The following is a 24,394-nucleotide window of genomic DNA, read 5'->3' as shown; positions in this document are numbered from 1 at the left end:
GGCTCAGAAAGGCTGCTGCCTTGAACCCCGAGACTCTAATGCCAGTCACTGTTGACAGTACCAAACCATTTGGACAAATGCTATTGGAAACAGGCAGCTTCCTGTGTACCTGTGCAACAGACCAGCAGCCCATCTAGTAGAGCCCGTCTCCCACAATGGTCAATCAAGCACTGCCGCTGGAAACTTGCAAGCAGGGACGGGGGAGAAATTCAAAGCCAAATCTATCCAATTCCCACTTTCTGAAAAAATATGGGCACTGAAGCATAGCCATCCTTCAAAATTTGCACTTATCTTAATTTTGTGATGCAGCTCTCCAACCAATCCATGTATACAAAAATGCATATATCAGAGGGAAATGTGCATTAAAATTAATGTATTGGTGAAAAAATAAAATACAAAATGCATTATATGAGGAGAAAATGCTTGCAAAAATATGTACATAAATCAAAACTTAAAACAAAAGTGTATTTATTAAAAGAAATTTGCATTAAAATGCTGAAGAATTTTCATGAGGATTTTAGAAAAACAACAACCCTGCAAATTGTATGAACTGAATTTAAGATTGGAAAGAAATGGACAGATCATTCCAACCCTACTTGCAAGTAATACATGATGGTCATTTCCTATTTGCCTTCAATGTCTGCTTGTCTGCTTTCAAATATAGGGGAGTTTATTTTGCTATCACAGCTAACGTGCTAACAAGTCCATATTTTCAAAGCAGGCTATACTAGTAGGCATCACTACATTTGTAGCAGTACCGCAAGTTCATTGTGCACTGCAAGGTGTATTTTAAACAGGGCATTTTTGTGACAGAGATGGTACAGAGTACCATCCCTTTTTGGTTTTCTTTTTTGCTGCCCACGGCACCCAATTTGTGCAGACACCCCAAGCACTTTTCTCAATAGACATGTAACAGCACCTCATTTTATTTTATTTTTACCAAAGGAAAAAAGCACTGTCTTCAAGCAACTGCTCCCAAAGTTTAGCAGCAGCAGGCTTTGTTTAATGATTTTTGAACTAATTATATTTATACATCTTGCTCATGTTAAGTTTTTTAACACGAGTGGTTTATGTAAGCAGTTTTTGCCAACGCTCTTAAGCCCTTGAACTGAAGGATGCGGGAAGAGGAAGAAAATCCTGTGGCGTGCCCAAGAGAAAGAAAACCCGGGCAGTTAAAGGAGCTCTGTAAGAGCTGTGGCTTCCTCTCAATCTCTTGTACTTGGTGGCTAAATAAATAGATGTGGAAACATCTCTCTCTCCATAAACGATGAGGTAGTTGGATCAGTATGTAAATATTGCTCAGTCATTTTACATTTTTTCTGCGCACCGTATGCCTGCAGTGCTCACACACCCTTTACTGATGTCCCTGCCTACGAGATGTTAGGCATTATGTATATTTCGGGTAAAATGTTCACAAGGTTAGAGCTCTGCTTTCTCTCTCTCTCTCTCTCCCTGATAAAAATAACTGTCCTAGGTCTTCTGTATCACTGCCCACATGCACTGAAGTGATTGGGCGGGGGCTGCAGCCTTGAGGGAGGGGAGAACCTGCAGACGCCTTCCCAGAGCAAAAGCGTTACATAAGTTAAAATTATTTATGATATTTCATGATGCATCCACAGAGCAGCTGCAGACATTTTCAAACACCTTTCAGTGATTTTGAGTACAATTGGTTTGGTCCTTGGGTAGTGGATAAGACCTTGCTCAGCGTGACTACTGCTGGATAGCAGTACTGTATCTAACTATGATACACACACCTTCATTAATCATGATGACACTTGACAACTGTGGGTTCGGAACATTCTGAAATAAGGAAGGGAAGGGAAGGGAAGAGACAGTCTCCAGAACCTGCTGAGGCTAAGCAGGCTCTCAAAGATTAGGGATTACAAGTCCTGGAGGGTTTCCCAGTAAAAATATTCATTGTTGTGGGCAGTATCTAGAGTGGAAGAAAAAAGGAGGTGAGGTGGGTTAGGTCAAACTTTATTAAAGGCCCTTCCAGACCAGGATTTCTTTCTGTAACATGTCGTTGATGCAATAATAGCATATCAGTGGTGGGTTTATACTGGACTGTTCATGCAACATTCCGCTTTATTTGTGCTTCCCCAATGTTAGCGCATTATTGCCACCTAGAGGGACACTCTTGCACTATAGCGCAAGAAAACCAAGACCCACACAAACAAAGAAAACAGAAGATTTGTGGATAAAAAGTTGCAGGATTTCAGCAGGGAGTTACGGGGCGTGCGCCAATTGGAAACAAAGCAGTCCGCCCGCCCCGAAACTGTTGTAGGTGCAAACCGTATTGAAAGCAGGATTGCATATAACTCCCCAGATACCACCATGAGTACAAACCATCATGAAGGCTCAATAAAAAGGCCACCTGGAGGGACCCTACTGCCACTGGAAAAGAAGTGGACTAGCATCCCAACCAATTTCACACACTAGGTATGGGGGAGGATTAAACTGCCCCATGGATTCTATTTGGAACTGCACCCCCTTGAGGCTGCGTCTGGCACCAGCCCTACTCCCTCAGATGCGGTTGGACATCAGCCTGGTGTTCAGCTTCCGGAAGAAGGAGCGCAGCTTGCAGATCTTGCACTTCTTTCGGTTTTTATTTTTCAGTTTTCCATGTCCTCCCTCCCACACGTCCTCCTCTTCCGTCGCCCAAGGACCCCAGGCGCCACCGTTGAAGTCTGGGTGGGCACGAGGGTTTTCTGCCGGGTATCTGACAGGAATGGCCGTCTGGTTGTAGCGGACGAGTCTAATGAGGAGAGCCCTCACCACGTCGGGCCGCTGGTCCGACAGATCATAGCGCTCGTACGGGTCAGCAGTGATGTTGAAGAGCCAGACAGATTTGCGTTGGCCGTCCGTCAGGCGCTCCAGGTTCCACCAGCTCCCTGGGAAGTTGGTCAGAGTCTGTGGTGGGATCCAGTCACTGTAACCCGGGTCTCCGGTAAGAAGCTTCCAGTCTCCTACCCGCACCGAGGCCTGCACTGCCGTATTCCATATGCCAAAGCCTCTCTCCAAAGAGCCATATTTAGCATGGTTATAAAGAGGGTCGATGTTATGCAGGATTTCCGTGCGGGGAGACTCTATGCCCTCGCTGATCGCTGGCCACACGTTATAGCCGTCCAAGTTGTCTGCCTCGGACAAGTTGCCCCCGGCCAAGGTCACCAAAGTTGGGTACCAGTCTGTGATGTGAATCAGGGCCCTGCTGGTTCTCCGCTTGCGTTTAATCAGCGGGCTGTGCACAAAGCCAATTCCACGAACTCCTCCTTCCCAGTAAGTCCCTTTGCGGCCTCGCAGAGGCCAGTTGCTTCCCCCGGAGAAGGTCTGCCCGCCGTTGTCAGTGGAGAACACGACCACACTGTTTTCATAGTAGCCGTACTTCTTGAGCGCCCAGGTGATGTTCTTCACCGCTTCGTCCATGCATGTGACCATGGCAGCGTATTTACGCCGCGCAACGTTGCCCATGGAGCGGTAGCGGTAGATGTACTCCTTCGGGGACTGCAGCGGTGTGTGCACAGCTTGGAAGGCTACGTAGATAAAGATGGGTTCCTTGGGGTTGTGGGTGGCCAGGATTTTGTTTACTCGCTGGGCATAGAGGAAAGTGGAATATTTGCCACTTTGTTCCCAGGCCACGTTCTCGCCATCGTGAAGGTCGTAGCCGCAAACGCCCGGCCCGTCACAGTTGTCATAGGTGTAGTAATCCACATTCCCGGTCAGCGAGCCAAGGAAAGTGTCAAAGCCCCGGCGAGTGGGCAGGCACTCTTTCCTGTAGAAGCCCAAGTGCCACTTGCCCACCATGTGGGTGGAATAGCCAGCTTCCTGCAGCTTCTGGGGAAGAGTGACCTGGTTCAAGGGCAAGCAGTTGGGTTGCCGGGGACGGATGATGGAGTGCTGAAGGCCGGTGTGGATTTGATACCTAGGAGGAGAGGAAAGGGCATCAGAAAGGGAAATCGTTAATGGCTACAGTTCAGCCCTTCACTCATTCTGCATTTGCAGAGAGCCCGAGGGAAAAATCTGCCCTTGCAGGGCATTAGGTGCACTTGAGAATGTTTATTGAAGGTCCCATGGCTGCATATTCAGGATTCTCAAATTGGAGGCACACCTAATATATGTATATTGGGGGCAGATTCAACTATGTAGTTCCGCCAGTGGAAGACCACACAAGGACTTTTGCTAGTGCCATGGGGCGAAGCTTCCCTTAGGGTTGGGGGTGGGAGAGCCCCAGAAGAGCACACAGGTGAGGGAGAAGGCAGAAATGTTTGCACTGGCAGAGCAATTTGCTCAGTGCTACATTGAATGATGATGATGATGATATTGTAGCCCTAATCACATTGTTACCACACCATGTTATTCACCATGCTGTCCAGGACTAGAAATGCACATTTGAGGCACCTCAAAGACCAATAGATTTATTATACCATGAACTTTCATAGACTGGGATCCATCTCATCAGATGCATAAGCATAGTCTCCAGTCCATTATGCATCATTCAGTAGTTAAGGTGACACAGTACCCTTTGCCTGTTTTTGCTCCAATACCAAGCTTTTTGACCAGGCGTTGGGGACCTCTGTGCTAGGTGCCAAATACATTCCTGCAGGCCTCTCTGTTGAGCCCTCAGGACTCTTTCTAGGCCACATTGTTCCCTCCAGGCCAAACCTTTCCCAGGCCCTGCTCTGCCCCAGTAGTGTCTCGTGAGGCAATGTGGGTGGGGCTTTAATGCTCTCCCCTTTTCCCAACACCACAGGTTGCTGGTGGGGGTGGGGTGTAACACATTGTGAACTGGGAAACGGTACATGGTAGCAGGAGTCGGCTTAGATCTGGCCCCATGCGCTGCGCCGTGCCAAGCTTCCCACACCTTGTCTCTTCTCTTTGGGTAAGTGCCAGTGACTCACTGTGTTTACAGCAATTGAACCTCACCTGCATGGCCTCCCCAGTCACTAACGCTCTGCACCCTCATTGAATGTTTTTGCCTGGCTGGAACATGTCCTTGAACTGTGATTGCTTGAATGAAGATATGTGGGATGAGGTGAGAAAGCCTCTGGCTTGTGCTTGGCTGGATTGTAGTCTCTTGTGCAAAGATAAGAGCCACAGCTATTGATCATCTGGCCACACCCACCACTATCACTGGTAGCCTTGATAGATAGGCTCAGCCAGAAGGGAGAAACTATTGTGCAATGCAATCCTATGCACTTCAAAGTAATTCCAACTGAATGCAATGGGACTTGATCCCAGGTTAATGTGCAGTCAGATTGCATGGGGGAGGGGGGAGAGACCTTACACGCCCTCCAAACTTGTCCTGAGCATGCAGGCAATTCAAACTGCAGCCAACATGCTAATTATTCACCCAACTGCTCTTAAGTATTCTTCTTGTATTTATTCCAGGCAGGTACAAAGAGGATTCCCCTTTTTAACTGGCACTGCTGACTGTCCAATCCCTTGGAAGTACTGTAGAGTTAAGTCTTCCCAGGATGAAATCATTGTGACTCACAGCGAGTCTGTTCTATTCACCCTGTTATTCAGTCCAAAATGTAGTCTCCTTTTGAAGGAGTGACCACAGCTGACTCTGGCCTCTCTTTCTTACCCTTACATTGGTTTGGGCTGCATAGCCTGGAGAGGTCACACCAGTCTCTGTCTTTGTTACGTGACTGAAAAGTGATTGGTTACATGGGATCAGGGAGGTTTATTTGCTTCCTGATTTTCACACTGCAGATCGTTTCATAATCATTTGAGGAATGATTACTGTTAGAACATAATTTTTATTCAGAATATTACTTATTTTGGTGGTTTGAGACACTGGCAATACAAGGGAGTGTAGAGTAAAGAGCGTTTGGGAGACTCCTCAGATGGTCTCTTCTGGTGCAGGAAATGGGTGTAGCCAGGATTTATGTTGGGGTGGGGGCAGAACCTCAGCTAGTTAAGTCTTTTTTATTGATTTACTTGCTTTAGAGGGGGCAGCTGCCCCCCTTGCCCCCCTCTTGGCTATACCCATGGAGCAGGATCTGCTACGCTTGTCTTTTATTTGAGTTGCTATATTACATTTTGATTTTAGTTTTTTATTGACTGTGTTTATTGACGTTGGATTTTTTTCCTATTGTGTTTTTTTCTATTGTGTTTTTAAGTAGCTTTGAATCATTTTCATGAACAAAGCAACTAACAAATGATGATGATGATAATCTTCTCTATCTAGATGCTCTGTTCCAGTTGGCCAAGGGAGTTTTTTGTTCAGAAAACAATCTCAGTTTGTACAATATACTTTGTCATAATGCTAGATTTCTTCTTCCCTACAAAATAGGTGCCACTGAATAGGAGAATGCTGAAGGAAAAATGTCATTCACACCCCCATCAATATTGTTGGGGTTTTGATGTCAGGATCCACCCTTCCCTTTCTGTGCCACCCATGGACGTCTAAACCTATAATGCAGACTGTGAGGCTCTTACTAACGGCACTGAAGTCAACCAGTCAGTAAATTATTATGCCCATTAATTGAACACTAATTCTATCCTCATGTTGCAGACACAGTACAGAAAAGAGCCTGCATTCCCCCTCTCATGAACCAAAATTTACAACAGTCCCTGCATTTATCTGTGGATTTCAATGGACTGTATATCCACGTAGAGAAGCTCAGGATTGCAACCTAAGGCCCTAGGGGCACATTCCTAATAGAAACTTTTTTAAAAAATTAGTTTTCTTTACGGTTCTACACAGCTTTCTCCTTCTTGTGTCTTGGCAGGCAAGCGATCTTTTTTTTTTTTCCACTTGACATCTACAGTACTTTTCAGCCCAGTATCTTTTCTTATAACAGGAGCCAGATCATGCCTCAAAATACTTCATAAAAATGAAAGGGGGGAAATAAATCACTCTTACTGCTAAGGGAAATTGTCCAGGACATAATTAAAAGAGAGAGGTGGGGCATGGTATTCAAACGCCACTGATTTCTCCACCCAAAGAGCTACTGTTTGGAAGGGCTGACTAAAGATATTTTGTTGTCTAAGACTCCACTACAAACACACACACACACACACACACACACACACACGCCAAGGAGCATAAGATGCAAGGCTGGTCCAGTTATTTTGACACTACAGTGGTACCTCGGGTTACATACGCTTCAGGTTACATACGCTTCAGGTTGCATACGCTTCAGGTTACATACTCCGCTAACCCAGAAATATTGCTTCAGGTTAAGAACTTTGCTTCAGAATGAGAACAGAAATCTTGCTCCGGTGGCGCGGCGGCAGCAGGAGGCCCCATTAGCTAAAGTGGTGCTTCAGGTTAAGAACAGTTTCAGGTTAAGTACGGACCTCTGGAACGAATTAAGTACTTAACCCGAGGTATCACTGTACAGGCAGAAAATCCTGCAAATGCCTCTATCCCTCCCTGGCAGTAAATAATACAACAATTATAAAACAAAGAAATAAATAACAATTTGCTGCTGCCCCTCTGTGATAACTCAAAACAGCTGTCTCTGAAGCAGTTGCCTTACTCTGTCTAAGGTAGGGTTGGTGCTTTCTCCTGTTACATACTACATCCTTCTATGGTACTCCTAATGGAAGAAAAGCTTTTCAAACTACATGTATCATTCATCCTAACTGTAATTCTTAGGTCAGCGCGATCCATGTACTGCGAATGAGCTGTGATGACTTGTTTAAAGCCATCCAATGAAACTGCGCCTTCACTGAACGGTTGGAATGAGTATCCCCTCCCGGAATGAGTATCCCCTCCCAGTGATCGTCACACTGTCTACACACCAACCACGCTGCATTTCACTATTTTGATAAAGTGATATATTTTACCCAGCTAGGGTTATTGTTTGTGCCCCCACTCCAAAAAAGAAAAGAAAAATAAAGTCCTAGTTTCTTTAGCATCCAGGAAACAAAAGCAAAACTTTAATTGCCTGAAATCTGTTTTGTGTTATTTTAAATCTAGTTGCTCACTTGGCTTTTAAAGTCCCTCTCTCTTATTTTACAGAATGCTGTCGAGTTACCACCAGCAAGTAGCACGCAGATCTTGCCCCCGGTATAATACCAGTTGTTATTTTATGTAGTGCTGATAATGCCAAGGTTGCCGGTTCGATCCCCATATGGGACAGTTGCATATTCCTGCATTGCAGGGGGCTGGACTCGATGATTCTGGTGTCCCTTCCAACTCTAGAATTCTATGATTCTAACCCTGGGCATCTTCACCTTACCTTTTGAATTCCGTGTCCTAACACTTGCCAGGTGTTTCATGTGAAATTATTGGATGGAGGGGGGGTACACACCACACCATCCTGATAAGAAGCTGTGTATTTTTTGGGAGGGGGGTCTGGTTGCTTGTCCTCCCCCTCCACCCCAGAGCCCTTACCTGCCCGTGATGAGCTGGCTCCTGGAAGGGGTGCAGATGGGTTGGATGTAATAGTTCTCCAGCTTCACCCCTTCGGCCGCCAGCCTGTCCAGCGTCGGGGTCTGGATATCGGAGCCGTGGTAGCCCACGTCATGGAAGCCTTGGTCGTCCGTCAGGATGAAGATGAGGTGGGGCGGCCTGGCCAGAGCGGCAGAAGCAGCAGCAGCAGCAGCCGCCGGGAGAGGCTTGCCAATCGGGTCCCCGGGCACTTCGCCCACCAAGCCGGGCTTCATCCAGTCCCAGGAGAGGTAGCCGAAACTCAGCAGGCTGACGAGGGAGAAGCCGGTGAGGGCATACACAGCCATGCTGGACCGAGCCGGCAGGCATTTAAAAGCGGGAAGAAGCGCTTTCTAGTGCAGCCCCGGCATCTTCGGCAGCAGGAGATCTCCTCTCTCCGCCCCCCCCCCCCAAAAAAACTATTTTGCTTCCTGAAGCAACTTTTATGATTTGATTCACAATTTCCCAGCCGATCTAGGGGAAGCCACAAAAGGGATCCTCCTGAGCGATCGTATCATTTGTTAATATCAGCCAAGGTACGAGAGAACGACGCCCTCAAAAGACTTCGGGGTTTGAAATCCCAAAAGTTGGGGCTTTGCCGTTATTTATCCTCTCTTTCCCCGCCCCCGCCCCTGTTTGCGGGCTGAGCGTCCCGGAGCCCCTTGGGAGAGACAGGATCTTTCCACGTGCTACTCCTGCCGAAGGTGGCGCGGGAGTTCAGCCCCCCATCGCCGCTGCGCCCCCTCCTGGCCTCCGGAGCGGGGGCTTCCCTGCCCTCTCCGCGCTTTGCCCTGGCGGAGATCCCTGGCGAAGGCAGAATCGCATCATTAGCCCCCCCTTAAGATGAATAATGATAGTAATCTTAAAACTCCCCCGCCTCGAAAATCCACGCAGATCTTGGTCAACGTCCTCCTCTTCCGCGCCCTCCACCCTCCAACCAACCCGGGGGAAACCCAAAATGTGGAGAGCGCAGCCAGGCAGGAAAGCCCGTCCTGAGCAAACTCTGAAGAATGCAAGAAGTTGTAAAACATCTGCCCAGGATATTGGCCGGTTTATGGGGAGCCTCAAGCGCCGGCTCCTCCCAGGGCTCTCATTGATTCGAAGGAGTCATCCGGGAGGATCTTCCCGGGTCCTAAGAGCGGTTCTTTTTCCGGGCGGTCTCGGCAGCGTACTCTCTGAAAGCGGTAAACTGAGCAAGCAGCATTTGCGCGACGCCTCACAGGGGGCTTCGTCCGCGCCCGTTTTTCTGCCCCACCCGCCAAGGCAAGCGCACTATTCCACGCTGTAAATGTAACCACGTGGCCCAGTCGGGATCTCCTGGTTGTGGAGGAGCAATAATACACGCGGAGCCCCCTTCTCACGTAGTCCATGGTGGGGGCCTGTGCAGGCCCATGACTCGCTTCTTCCATGTTTGTTAAACATATGCAGTGTGTCTGTCTGAACGCCACTTGTGAGTCACTCACAGCGCATCCTGCCCCTATTCTTCTCTTGCCCCTTTCGCCTTAGAGAGCTGGACAGGTGTCCTTTTTAGGTATCACTATGTCACCCAGTGCTTTTGAATTACGGTGCTGGAGGAGACTCTTGAGAGTCCCATGGACTGCAAGAAGATCAAACCTATCCATTCTGAAGGAAATCAGCCCTGAGTGCTCACTGGAAGGACAGATCCTGAAGCTGAGGCTCCAATACTTTGGCCACCTCGAGAGGAGAGGAGACTCCCTGGAAAAGACATTCCCTGATGTTGGGAAAGATTGAGGGCCCAAGGAGAAGGGGACGACAGAGGACGAGATGGTTGGACAGTGTTCTCGAAGCTACTAACATGAGTCTGACCAAACTGCCGGAGACAGTGGAAGACAGGAGGGCCTGGCATGCTCTGGTCCATGGGGTCACGAAGAGTCAGACATGACTAAATGACTAAACAAAAAGTCACCCAGTTACCATTGTGCGAGTGGGAAAATATGGCCGCATGCGCTGGCCAAACTCCCACTGGCCAGGATAGTCTGAAGCAGGGAATCTTCCCTACAAGCACTTGATCAGCACATGACTTCGAATCTTGATCTTCACTGTTCTAAATCAGCAGAGCCAGTCCTAGCCAGGTGAGACAACCGCCTCAGGCGGCAGGATCCCAGAGGCACCAGATCCTGATCTTCCGCACCCCTTGGTCCCCTCACCCATTGTTCCCTGGTGGTGAGGGGAGGGCGCCATTTTGGGGATTGCCTCAGGTGCCAAATGTCTTGGGCAATGGTGGGAGGCTGTGCATGCGCAGCAGCAGCAGCCCTCATAGGGCAGCTAGGAGGTGGGGTGTGCGGCTCATGGGGTCATCTCTGCCCAATAGGGGCTGTAGTTGGTGAACCAGCCGTAACTGGAAATATGCACCCCTAGCCACATGGGCCTCATGTGGCAATGCTGGATCCTCAAGCCACAAACCTGCTCCTTCTAGGGGAGTGCAGTCTCATCCAGAACAGGCTTTATTTTCACCTCCTGGGCTCAAGAACATGGAACACATAATAATGCCTCTGTTTTTTCCTTCCAGGATTCAGCCCATCACTGCCCCCCTAACGCCTGCCTAGCACCTGAGCTGCCTCTTCTGATTCAGATTCATTTATCAGTGAGCAATTCACTCCAAAACTCCTGATGACAACTCCTTTATATAGATTGCCTTTTTTAATAAATAAATTAAAAAAGGCTGCAAATGTCTTGCACTAGAAATTTTGTGTTGCCACTATCTTAATTGTATTCTACATAAGAATGAAATAGCATGGGGAAAAAGATGGAACTGTGGGATACCACAGGAAAAGCCCCATGGTGATTAACAGTGCCCCCACATAACAACTTTCTGGAAACAGCCCTGGAGGTAAGAGCGGAACCACTGAATTGCAGTGACCCCCACCACTTTGAGCTGCTCCAGAAAGATATAATGGTTAATGAAAGCCACTGAGAGGTCGAGAAGAACAAGCAGTGTAGTTCTCTTAGTAAGCCTAAGCGCTCTGTAGCAGGACTCATCCATTATGAGACATGTTATGTACTGAGTTGAATAGGATCCAAACTGCAGCAGTCTGATTGGTCCTAGAACAATGCAGCAGTATGATTGGTTGGCAGGAACCACCCAATCATGCTCCAGATAGAAGTGAATCCACAACCTGATTGGCTTACAGTAGAATTCCGGAATTAGCCAATCATGTGCAGCCCATTGTGTAAATAATGTATATAAAGCAGATACTTTGAGGGGACATTCATTCCTCCTCACCACTATGAGCTGAATAAAGAGCATGAAATCACTTTGCGACTCTGAGCATATTCCAAGACATCATGCTGATGGCACTGAAGTAGAGCTAATGTGAATGTCATACTAGGGGAAATCCCATTTTTAAAAATCCCCATGAAAGCCCGGGCTTGCTTCATCGGGCAGACAGATTGCTTTTCTGTGTGTGATGAGGTGAGTAACCTTTTTTACTAACCTCACTGCAGGGCAGATTGGAAATCACAACAAAATAATTGAGCAACCCCTGCGGCTCTGCAGCTGGCCAGGACTGACTTTGGCTTATGCAAATCTGCTCTTAGCAAGCCAGCAAAGGGGTCTCTACTACTGTGGAGCACCTGAATGGTCCATAAACACATGCATACAATGATACTTTATATCTGAAAAGAGATGGTGTTAGGACCCAAGCCTCTTGGAAATCATGCCTTTTGCCTTGAAAGCCATTCTTCAAAGCCTTCTAGATGTGGAAGCACCTTCTTTTTCCTTTTTCTGAAGGCTCTGCACTCCGCACATGTTCCAGTGCACTCTGTTTGAGCTCCGGTGTTGGAAACAGGTTGTGGGGTCCAGTCTTGCTGAGCCCTGACTAAAATTGAATGCTGTTAGTGAAATCACTGCCACCAGAGGATTAAGAGATGATCTATTTCTAGGAGGTATTCATTCATCCCTGTAAAATTTTGCAGGACTAAAGTCCCCATTGAGAGCCATAACCTCAACACATCTTTGCTCCCGGCCCAGTTTGTCCTTAATTGCTTTCTAGTGTGCGTGTGTCATGGTGGGGAGTCAGATGTCAAAACATGGTTTCAATACTCTTAAAGCTGTGTGACAGATAAATAACTTTTCCCTCTTTCTGCATTTGGGTTCAGGGCTGTTGCTATTTTGCAGCTTGATTCTATCATGTGCAATTAAATTCAGGTTGTGCAATCAATTGGATGTTCTTGTGCAACAAACCCTCTTCCAATAAATAAATGAAACTGGACTTCTGTAATAAGGAAAGTGAATGGGAAAACACACTGGAGAGTATTGAATACCCATTACTTAATGCAACATTGTATGAGCTCTCCACAGACAAATCCAAATGAATAGTTAATAAATAGTTAATGGGTACTGTCTGAGCTGCCCTCAAACTTTGTTCAATCAGATCAGGATTTGATACCCAATGAACAGGCCATCTGGAAGTGACCTCTGTCATCTCCCTGTGGATACTAGCTGGCAAGTGATCATCATTCCCATGGCAATTGTTTCTTCAGTCTAGGCCATTTCTCATGGGTGCAAACTGATCTCATTCAGTTGATATCAACGTTTGCTCCAGTTTAACACCAAAGAGTGAGTTTTCCCTGGGAAATGAGTGGGGCAAGGCACAGGGCAAGCAAAAAAACCACTTGGACTCATTCTTTCTAGGTCAGAAGGGAGATTCTCAACACATTCAGCTTCGCAGGCTTAGAAGCCTTCCCATGATCAGGAACCCAGGTAACAGAAGGTTCCTGAGCACGAGGCTTCTGAGTGTGTCCAGCTGAATGCACTGAGATTTTCCCTTAAGTTTGTGCTCTCACACATTCAGGGCTCCAGTCTAGAACTGGGACACCCAGATTCAGCCTCTCACTTGCTGAATATGGCTCCCTGCCAAATTCCTTGACTTCTCCGTGTCTCATTTACACTGGAGCTTCATGAACACTTTCCGGAAAGTTAAGTCCTATTGAACCCAGCAGGAAGAACTCCAGGAAAACATGCAAATCCATCAAGTGACCTACACAAGCCTTTTGTAAGAAATCACTAATGTGTGTAAAAACATACTGAGGTGGTGGTATACCTTCTGTCATTTCAACCCCTCCTTAAAGGCACATTTTTTAAATGGAAGAAACTCTAGTCCTTGCAATGCATTTCCATAAATGCTTCGAAAATCTGGGCTTTCTCCTTTCAATGTTTTCCTTTTCCTTTTTTGGAAATAAAATCTACGATGCTATATCTTTTCTGTTTATTATAAAGCCTGGGAGTTCTTTAAATTGTCTCATTTGTATATCCTTAGGTCATGTAAAGAATTTCCCTTCAGACTGGATTTAACATGACTTGTCTCTGCCGGTTCCAGTTCATCAGTATTTTGCTCTTTGGCTCAGTTCCAGTTCATTCACTATCAGCCACTTTTTATATGTTTCAGACAGATTAACATCAAACTGAGGATCGCCCTGTCACTCGTGTCAAACGAATGCAAAACTTTGAAAAAAAATTGTATTTTAAAACATGCTACTATATGTACAAATACAGTGGTACCTCAGGTTAAGTACTTAATTTGTTCCGGAGGTCCGTACTTAACCTGAAACTGTTCTTAACCTGGAGCACCACTTTAGCTAATAGGGCCTCCTGCTGCTGCTGCACCGCCAGAGCACAATTTCTGTTCTCATTCTGAAGCAAAGTTCTTAACCTGAAGCACTATTTCTGGGTTAGTGGAGTCTGTAACCTGAAGTGTATGTAACCTGAAGCGTATGTAATCTGAGGTACCACTGTACCACAACTTCCAGAATCTCATTTCCCACATACAGTGGTACCTCGGGTTAAGAACTTAATTCGTTCCGGAGGTCCGTTCTTAACCTGAAGCAGTTCTTAACCTGAGGTACCACTTTAGCTAATGGGGCTCCCACTGCCGCCGCATGATTTCTGTTCTCATTCTGAAGCAAAGTTCTTAACCCGAGGTACTACTTCCGGGTTAGCGGAGTCTGTAACCTGAAGCGTCTGTAACCCAAGGTACCACTGTATTCCTTCCAAACTGGCTTACATAGCAGGAACATGATTTTAGCTAATTTCAGGTACACACCTGCATCTCGCAGATCTTTTCCCCCACCCCAAGACAAAAGGGGAGAGACTAGTTAGATCAAGAGCGCAAATGGGGCAGGTTCAAAAGTTGGCCTGTCAGCCAGGAGCCCCCTGAGTCAGGGACACACAAGACCCCTGAGCCAGATTTCCCTGAGGAACCTGCCACCCGCTTTACCATGGGAGTCTCGCACTCCTCAGTGCCTGTTCAACAGTGCAGGTAATGAAGCAGGAACCGCCTGAGAGGAGATGGAGGGGTGGACTGCAGGTTGAGGCTTGCTCTTTTAAAGCTCTCTGGAAAGGAGGCAAAGGCCAGAGAGGAGGAAAAAAACCCAAAGCTGGGTTCTAGACTTGTACCGCTTCCAGCCAACCTCCTTATAATGAGCATTCATTCTGGTTTGTTAGTGGAGAGATTAGATAAGGTTTCTGAGCTTCTGATCATTGAACCACTTATTCTGAGTTGGTTGCTGCTTTTACTGTAATTAGGGTTTCACTTCCAGTTCATGTTTAAGTCAACCAAGAGGTTTTTAGCCCAAGTTCACTTCCAGATCACTGAAAAAAAGTATTTGAACTGCTGTGATTTAGGCTCAGAATGACGCCTATTCCCTTGCTGCAACAGAGGCACAATTTTTTTTCATGGAATCATAGAACTGTAGAGTTGGAAAAAGAAATTCTTAGCATGTATGTTATTGGCATTTGATTCCTTTGACGTAGGCTGATGGTGTCGTGACTTCAGAGACTTGGTAGAATCCCAAAGAAATTTCTCCCAAACTATATTATTATGCATTTCATTTTTTGAATTAAACTACCAAGTGGCTTCCCACTGAAATGCGTTATCTGAAGAAGTGGCAGCAGTAACATCACCAAATGCATTACAGTACAATGTAAGGTTTTCTTTTCAAGGCTTATTACCATTTTGAGGTAACTGAGAAAGCGAGAGCCTCGCTTGGAGATACGAGATCATAAGGAAGCTGGAAGAGGTTTAAAAATGTATCAAGGCAGGACTACTTCAGACAGCAAGTGGGGGCTCACAAAAATTCACTTTTCCTTCATCCACAGTTCTTCGCCCTCATTGAAAAGTAGCATGTTGGGGAGAAGCTGGGCTAGAATCCTTCCTGATATCTAATTGTATGAACTGCTGCAGGCTTGGGGTTTGGACAGGAAAAGGACTGCTTAAAATCAAGTGAATCTGCTAGGCAGGTCTGGCCTGGCCTTTGTTAGGCAATGATAGGTAATGTGTTGCCATGGGAACTCAATAATTATCCAATTATTTCTTGGTACAGAACTATTTCGAATAGGAACGACCTTTTGAGAAAGGGGCAGGCACACACACATCAGCCCACTAAATGTGATATGATCTAGGCAGCTGCTTATGAAACTGCAACTCAAGTATGGGCAGATGGAGAAAGATCCCGGTTGTCATGGATCCCAAGGTGCCAAGTGGGATGGGGCAAGTTTGGAAGGATCTGTCAGAGGAGGAGGAGTTTGAGGCATGGGTGGATGTAGCCACAAGACAGTCCCTACTCTACTTCTGGAGTGTGATGGTCCCTCTGTAGCAGAGGAGCTAAATGACTGCATCAGAAGCAGAGGGGGAGTCAGAGGGTTAGACTAGGATCCTGTCACCAAGGATGTACCAGCAACTGCACTGGCATGAACAGATCCACTCTCCCTATAGAAGGGCTCATTTGCAAGCACTGTCTTCTCTCCTTGAAGGACAGCCATGAAGACGACTGCTCCTGCCCTGTTCCTTTAAAAACAGAACAGGGGGCAGCATGTCAAGTATTGAGACAACATCTTTGCCTAGCCATGTATCCTAGTTTCTGCTGGTGTACCTTTTGAGCCTCAGAAATACAAAAAAATAAAAATAAATAAATTGTCCAGTAGCACATTAGAGACCAAGTTTGTTCTTGGTATGAGCTTTCATGTGCATGCACGCTCATACCAAGAACAAACTTAGTTGGTCTCTAAGGTGCTACTGGAAAACTTTTTTTTATTTTTATATATATATTTCTACTGTGTCAGACCACCACGGCTACCTGCCTGAATCTTTTGAGCCTTATACCGTATTTTTCGCTCGATAACACGCACCTGACCATAACACGCACATAGTTTTTAGAGGAGGAAAACAAGAAAAAAAAATTCTGAATGAAACAGTGGATGTATCATTTTTGTGCTTCATGCTGCGGCCACAGACATGTGATTTGACGGTGAGTTTGGGGTAGCCCAATGCAAAGATCCCAAGGATCCATGTGGATCCATGCTTTGTAACCACGTTTTTGCACCATTGCAGCCCCAGGCAACAGTGGGTGTGTGATTTTGGGGGGGGGCAGGCTGTAGCCATGGACATGCTATGTGATCTGAGGGTGAATTTGGGGTGACCCAATGCAAAGATCCTGAGGATCCATGTGGATCCATGCTTTGTAACCACGTTTTTGTACCATTGCAGCCCCAGGCAACAGTGGGTGCGTGATTTTTTTGGTGCAGGCTGTAGCCATGGACATGCTATGTGATCTGATGGTGAATTTGGGGTGACCCAATGCAAAGATCCTGAGGATCCATGTGGATCCATGCTTTGTAACCACGTTTTTGCACCATTGCAGCCCCAGGAAACAGTGGGTGCATGATTTTTTTGGTGCAGGCTGTAGCCATGGACATGCTATGTGATCTGATGGTGAATTTGGGGTGACCCAATGCAAAGATCCTGAGGATCCATGTGGATCCGTGCTTTGTAACCATGTTTTTGCAGCATTGCAGCCCTGTTTTTGCATCAGATCATTGCTATGTGATCTGATGGTGAATTTGGGGTGACTCAATGCAAAGATCCTGAGGATCCATGTGGATCCGTGATTGGAACCACGTTTTAAGTAGGGAGGGAAGGAAAAACATAGAAGCGACAAGGAGAGGGGTGTGCAGAGAAGCAGCTGGCTAAGAATGCAGGAGAGGGGTTTTACCGGAGGGAGGAAAGGAAGGCAAAAGTCCCCCCCCCCCACAAGCCAACCAGCTCTCTCTCTCCCCCCCCCCCAACCTGCATGTTGCCTTCGAGTCCCAGACGCACGGAGAGGAATCTGTTTTCCACTCTGCTTGCCTGGAGGGGAGGGGTTTTCTCTGCTCTTTGTTCCGTCTGAGCAAACACAGTAAGGAAACAGAAGCGGGTGGGCAGTAAGACCCTGAGGCAGAATGCAGGAAAGCCGCAGCTTCCTCTTTCCTCCCTTCTCCGGACGATTTGATATTTGCCTGCTTTTTGCCTTCACTCACGCTTCTCAGCTCCAGGGACCACACATTCGCTCTATAACACGCACAGACATTTCCCCTTACTTTTTAGGAGAAAAAATCTGCGTGTAATAGAGGGAAAAATACGGTAATCTGTATCCTGAGCTGACGCAGAGTGCTGATTTCCTATTCTTTCGTCTGAGGATAGAAGCTGGGACACTGGGAAATAACTGTGTTGTGAGCTTTGTGACTGACACCATTTGGGGATACTGGCTGTCTCACTAAAGATCTGATGTGGACGCAATGGACTTTGGCCCTCTGTTTGGATATTTAAGATGAGCCGCCATCAGTGCTCAACCTGTATATTTGTAAATACATTGCCAATATAGCAAAATACCAGCAAGCCCCCAGTGACCTTCCAAAGGGAACCAAATCTAGATAAGTGCTGTGCAAAAAAACCCCACCTTTTCACCACTTAGAGAAATTGAGTGACAGCAACAGTGTATTTTTCTTGAAGCAATTTGTTATATGAAGGAATGTACAATCATGTCAGTTCCCACCTGCAGTCCAGATTGGTGTAATCCACAGTCAAACACAAATTCCACACCTTATTGAGAAGAAAGCTTGGAATATATATTAAATGCAAATTAGGATCTGTTGGTACTACCGCACTGGGGATACAAATGAGGTGGATTTGTAGAAATGGGGTTTCAAAAGTGTTAACATGGGAGTGATACAGTTTTTGTTTTGTGTACTGCACTGGGTAGCTTTCAGAACACATGTTTGAGAAGAACAATTGCAGCACTCCCTATTATATAACAGTTGCCACCTTGAGGCTGCTTCACACAGCCAATAGTTTGCCTAGTTATGTTGTTAGCTCAGTGCTTATTATAGCTGGACACAAAGTAAAACAGCCATCTGATACCTATGTCATGCAACCAAAATGATTACCAACTTGCAATGGGGGTGGCAATGGGAGTGCAGGATTTTCCAGCACACCACAGGCAGTAAATCAATCTAGCAATGGGATGAAGCAAGCTGGCCACTTATTATTTATTTTAAACAATGGTAAACCACCTTTCAGTGAAATAGTCTCAGAAATTATTTATATAGTACCTTTATATCCTTCCTTCCAAAGGAGCCCAAGGAGGAAATGTATTATATGCTTTGAACACACCACATGGCCAGAGCCATTCTTCATGCAGGATACCATATAAAAGGACCGAAGGACTCTGTTGGAGTTCCACGACAGCAATTACGCAAATGGTACAATTGCATCCACAACATGAATCAGAAGGGTGATTCATATAAACAAAGTTCATTTGGTCCAGACACTGATACAGAATGTTATCGTTGATCTCAAACATAGCAGCACAAGGCACATGAATTCATTTCTCAACCGGTTAACCATTTATTAGGCCAAAAACATGATTGGGTGGTGAGAAGTGCCAGCATGAAATGCAGCATACTTGAAGAAAAGGGGGAAATTCTTAGTATTAATGCAGTGTTTCCTCAAAGTGCTTAAAGTATTTCACTTCAGTGATTTTTATGACAACTCCAAGAAGTAGGCCCAAATTATCAACATCACATTACAGGTAGAGCCTGAGAAATGGTGGCTTGCCTGGAGCCTCTATTTCTAGAATCTATGTTCTATCTATAAACCTAGGAGGACTCCCATGTCATAGAATCATCTCATTGTCTCTCCCTTATGAAATATTTTTGCCCCTAAATTTCCCTTATGAAGCATTTTCCCACCCTACATCTCAGTATATCATTTTCACTCGTTATTATCCTGCCCTCCTTAGCAGTTCAGGACAGTATACTGTACGTGGTCCTCACTTTTATCCCAAACAACCCTGTGAGCAGTGGCGTAGCGTGGGTTGTCAGCACCCGGGGCAAGGCAAGTAATTTGCGCCCCCTAACCCGTGGATTTTAGCACTCGAGTCTCTTCCACTAGAGAGCTGCGAGTGCGAGCGCCCCCCCCCAGATGTTGCACCCGGTGCGGACGGCCCCCCCTGCACCCCCCACGCTACGCCACTGCCTGTGAGTTACACTAAATTTAGTATACTGATTTCTCAACGCTCATAAGCAGTTTTCATGTGTTTTGTTAAAATTTCACCAGACTCTTATCTCCTAAAGAGAGGTCTCAGTTATGCTGGTATGACCCAGAACTGATGCCTACTAGGGAACAAGCTGCCCTCATGTCCAGCTTGTGGGCTCCCGAAAAGTAGCTGGTTGGACCTTGTGGGAAATGACATGCTGTACTAGATAAGCCTTTGGTCTTAATTTCATGCTGAAGTTGGCAAAATGCAGAATTTGGCCTCTGAGCAGTGTAAGGATTTGGAGAGAATGAGAATAACCAGTAAAGCCATTACAAAGAGAAAATACATTTATGAGAACATAAGCTGAAACATTGCCCAGAGCCTAGTTCATTTTGGAATCTCTTGGGTTTTTAAGATTTTGGTGTGCTTTTTATTGAACGCTAAAAGTTCTGAAGTCAGGAAAGAGACAGTGGGCACCAGTGGAGTGAAATAGTCTGGGAATCCCTTTCTGAAGAGATCCAGATTCAAAAGTGATCAAAACATATGACAATTAACAAATCTGAGTGCATTCAGATGTGGGGATTGTTGCATTCATTTTCCTGCTTACAATACTAGTACTTCTGTCCAAGTTTCTAATGTTCCCGTTGTACTGCAGTGCCTGTTTTTTGATCAAAAGACCACCATGTTGTGCTAAATTCCATTCACACCAGTGGGTGTGATGTGACACAACAGCATACATCATTAAGTGTGTCAGCTCCCTTTATGTGCATGCATGCTTCTGTTCCCTCCAAGGAAACATGCCCAGGGAAATGCCAAAAAGTAGCTGTATGCTGGAATAGCACTCCAAATTTTATCACATCATATGATCCATGGAAATGGTGGGGGAAATTACAGTGCAAAACTCCAATGACCTTTTGCATTATTGGGGCTGCAAACATATTTTTTTTCCCCTGGAAGGAGTTAACATGGAAATAAGTGCTAGACTTCTACTAGATTCCACTTGATTTTCTGAAGTGGCTTTTATGTCACATGAAAAATCACATAAAATGTGGAAATTATCAGGTAAGGAAATGTCAGCAAAATGGAATGCAGTGCTGCCTAAATGCAGCTCTTGTTTTTCATACCTGACAGATTGAGGGGAAAGATGGAAAATTAATCCAGTGAAAAGAGCAGTTGCTACTTATGCTTTTTTTGGGGGGGTCATCCTTTGTCCAAGGACATCCTTTGTCATCAGCTGCACTGTTAAACATATGCAGTGAAAACCAAGATGTACACTTGAGTCATAACGTCATACTGTTTACCTTTTACAACTATCTGGCTTTCTAGCTCTCTCACTCCATCTGTAATATGATACCACTAATGATAATAATTCTGGCCAATATGACTGGATTCATTACTGAGATTAACAAAAAGTGCTTTGAGCACTTTAAAATTTACTAGCATTTTTACTAACATGTACAATTTTAGCATTTATTTAACGGCAATCAATTGGATGCCATTATGAATCAATATGGTGGACTGAACCTTTAAAAATGGCACTAAATTTAACCTCTAGTTTTAAAAAAGCACTTTTTTTGTTTCTTGGAATTCTCAAGCAGTGTTGTATATGAGGCTGCACACACACACACACACACACACACACACACACACACACACACACTGTGTGTATGTGAGGTTGGGGGTAGAAGAGAGATACCCTCCCAAGAGGTCTGAACATAGTGTCTCTAAGACCAATTTACCAGCTGAGATGGTGAAATAGGGCAGTCCTGTGTGCACTGTGCTTACTGTTCTGAACTTCTAGAAGGCAACATAGGATATGAATGTATTAACTACTGCAATTAGATGAAAGGAAAAGATTTAGGAGCCATAGAGGAGTGGCTGCTCATTGAAATCCCAGGATCCTCAATGGTTGGCCAGGCTGTACACTGTACAGTGAGAGCTCCAGTTGTTGAGATGCATGTCCAGTTGCAGTTACAGGCTTCAACATAATTGTGGTAGGTGTTAGCATTTCTCAGATTTCTCCAGACACTGTCAGGAAACAACGGTGTGTGGGAAACACCTTAAGGTCATGTCCATTTGTGTTACTCATAATCGTTCTGACAATCAGTAAAACAGCCTAGCCTCTTCTTGTTGAGCTGCTGGATAGTTTAATGCTGACACCGTGTTGTTCCTCTGACAGCTGTTGCTAGTCAACAAGTACTCTGGTAATATTCAAAGCCAGCTTTGACAGCAACATAAGCTTGATATGTCACCTCAAAGGAATTCAGTACCGGGTTTTTAGATCCGTCCTAAATCATGCACTGGCTGGATCTCAGCTGATGCGATAACCTTTTATCATGCAACAACATTTTAAATAATGTTTAATTACTGCATTTTTTAAATCTCAGGGTGGTGTAGATGGTTCACCCCACCTCACCCTCATTCAAATCTTATTATAGTTTGCAGGCTATAAAGTCACATATCCATTAGCATCTGTGATATGTGAAGTTGCCTGTAGGGCAGGTATGAGAGGGAGATTGCTACCTGCAGGGCAGCCCTTATCCATGCTAAGGGTACGTAGGCGGGGGAAACCACACACATTGTTTTGCTCACCTCTTTCAGTACCATGGCATCTGCCTACCTGTATGAGAGAATAAATTCTGAAGGTAAAGGAGCAGTGAAAATGAACTGCTCTTCAAACACCAAGAGGGGGAAGACTGACTCGGGGAATGTAATGGAATCAACATATCAATGAGTAAAGTATACCAATCTGGCATGTAAACATACCCATAGGCTGGAGCAAGGTCCAAAATATGTACTTTTCATGATGGAAATAGTTTGAATGCACAGCATGCAGCAAATATGTGTTCACTCTTAAACACATTTCCATTGTCTTTACTTCATTTCCCTCTGTTAATTTATCTATATATTTTACTATGGATGTGTGATTCATTTTTCATCAGGGATCAGACATATATGGCACATTCCTCTTAATGTACTACCTTGTCTAAAATATATATTTTTCTCTCCAAGCCAGTAGTTTGTGAAGGAGGAAACCGCGGGAATGTGTAATATAAGTAATGGTATGGATTTCAAAGGTCTGCTTGTCTGGTCTTTATTAACAGCTCACAATGGATCTGAAAAGAGGGGGCTTACATTCCCTCACCCCCAGTGTCTTTTTCCAAACAAAACCCTTCCCCACTCTCCAAAGCTGTTATTTTTCCTGAAAGGGAAGCTGAATTTAGCTTTGCTGCCAAATTAACATTTGGCAATATTAAATGTTCGTCATACTGATTACTCATTACAGTAAATGGATTTAAGTCTATTGATTTCAGTTGGTCCTCCTCATTTGTTTCAGGCGTCTTGTAAATACATATCTTTTGGCCCAGCTTTGCTTGACCCTGTTTTGTGTATGAATCCCCTGAATCTTTGCTTGAGGTGATTTTAAATATTTTTATGTGGTTCTATACTGTTATTTTTTTTTATTGATTTGGGGTTGTCTTTTGGTTTTAATGACGCGGGTGGCACTGTGATCTAAACCACAGAGCCTAGGGCATGCCGATCAGAAGGTCGGCAGTTCGAATCCCTGTGACAAGGTGAGCTTCTGTTGCTCGGTCCCACCTCCTGCTCACCTAGCAGTTGGAAAGCATGTCAAAGTGCAAGTAGATAAATAGGTACCGCTCCGGCGGGAAGGTAAATGGCGTTTCCGTGCACTGCTCTGGTTTGCCAGAAGCGGCTTAGTCATGCTGGCCACATGACCCGGAAGCTGTAAGCCGGCTCCCTCGGCCAATAAAGCGAGGTGAGCGCCGCAACCCCAGAGTCGGTCACGACTGGACCTAATGGTCAGGAGTCCCTTTACCTTTACCTTTGGTTTTAATGAATATTGTTCCTATGTTGCACATAGGGTAAAGGTAAAGGTCCAGTCCAGTCCATTAGGTCCAGTCATGACCGGCTCTGACGTTGCGGTCCTCATCTCACTTTATTGGCCGAGGGAGCCGGCGTACAGCTTCCAGGTCATGTGGCCAGCATGACTAAGCTGCTTCTGGTGAACCAGAGCAGCATATGGAAACGCCGTTTACCTTCCTATTTATCTACTTGCACTTTGACATGCTTTCGTGCTGCAAGGTTGGCAGGAGCTGGGACCGAGCAACGGGAGCTCACCCCATCGGGGGGATTCGAACCACCGACCTTCTGATCGGCAAGTCCTAGGCTCTGTGGTTTAACTCACAGTGCCACCCGCGTCCCTTTGCGCATAGGGCACACTGTTTTTAAAACTATTAAGCGGTTCAGAAATGCTTTTAAATCCTTAAATAAAATACTCCAGCGACAACTAAGGTGCAATTGGTAAGGAAATGCAATATCCCTGCAACAGGTTCAGAAAAGGGCAACCAAAATGATCAAGGGGATGGAGCAACTCCTCCGTATGAGGAAAGGTTACAGGATTTGGGACTTTGTAGCTTCGGTAGAAAGCAAGTCAGAGGTGACATGATAGAACGTTATTAAAATGATGCATGGCATGAAGAAAGTGTGCCAGGGCCATGGAGCACTTTAATCCACATTCATTGCGCAAACCTAGATTTCCATTATGAGCTTTAATCTCTCCTGAAAAATAGCGACACTATGGAGGCACTTTTTGACAGCATGGAATGCTTCGTTGATGGCTCCCTAAAAGGAAGATCATGAGCGCTTGTTGATTCTCCTGGCCTTGGCTTTGGCTTAACA

The 24,394-nt window shown here is 45.6% G+C and overlaps 1 protein-coding gene across 1 annotated transcript; it reads right to left on the bottom strand.

Moving 5' to 3' along the window:
* Window positions 1-1,961: 1,961 nt before the first annotated feature.
* ARSI (arylsulfatase family member I) lies at window positions 1,962-9,674 on the bottom strand. The gene is made up of 2 exons (XM_083594653.1): window positions 8,348-9,674; window positions 1,962-3,919 (listed from the first exon to the last, which is right to left on the bottom strand). Exons 1-2 carry the CDS (start codon window positions 8,689-8,691, stop codon window positions 2,524-2,526), a joined length of 1,740 nt encoding a protein of 579 aa, XP_083450779.1. The 5' UTR covers window positions 8,692-9,674; the 3' UTR covers window positions 1,962-2,523.
* Between the last annotated feature and the right edge of the window lie 14,720 nt (window positions 9,675-24,394).

Source organism: Podarcis filfolensis, assembly GCF_964270895.1.
Source record: "Podarcis filfolensis genome assembly, chromosome: 2".
NCBI classification, from domain to species: domain Eukaryota; kingdom Metazoa; phylum Chordata; class Lepidosauria; order Squamata; family Lacertidae; genus Podarcis; species Podarcis filfolensis.
The sequence above is the reverse complement of the archived record's forward strand: the minus strand, read 5'-3'. Positions and strand labels throughout refer to the sequence as shown.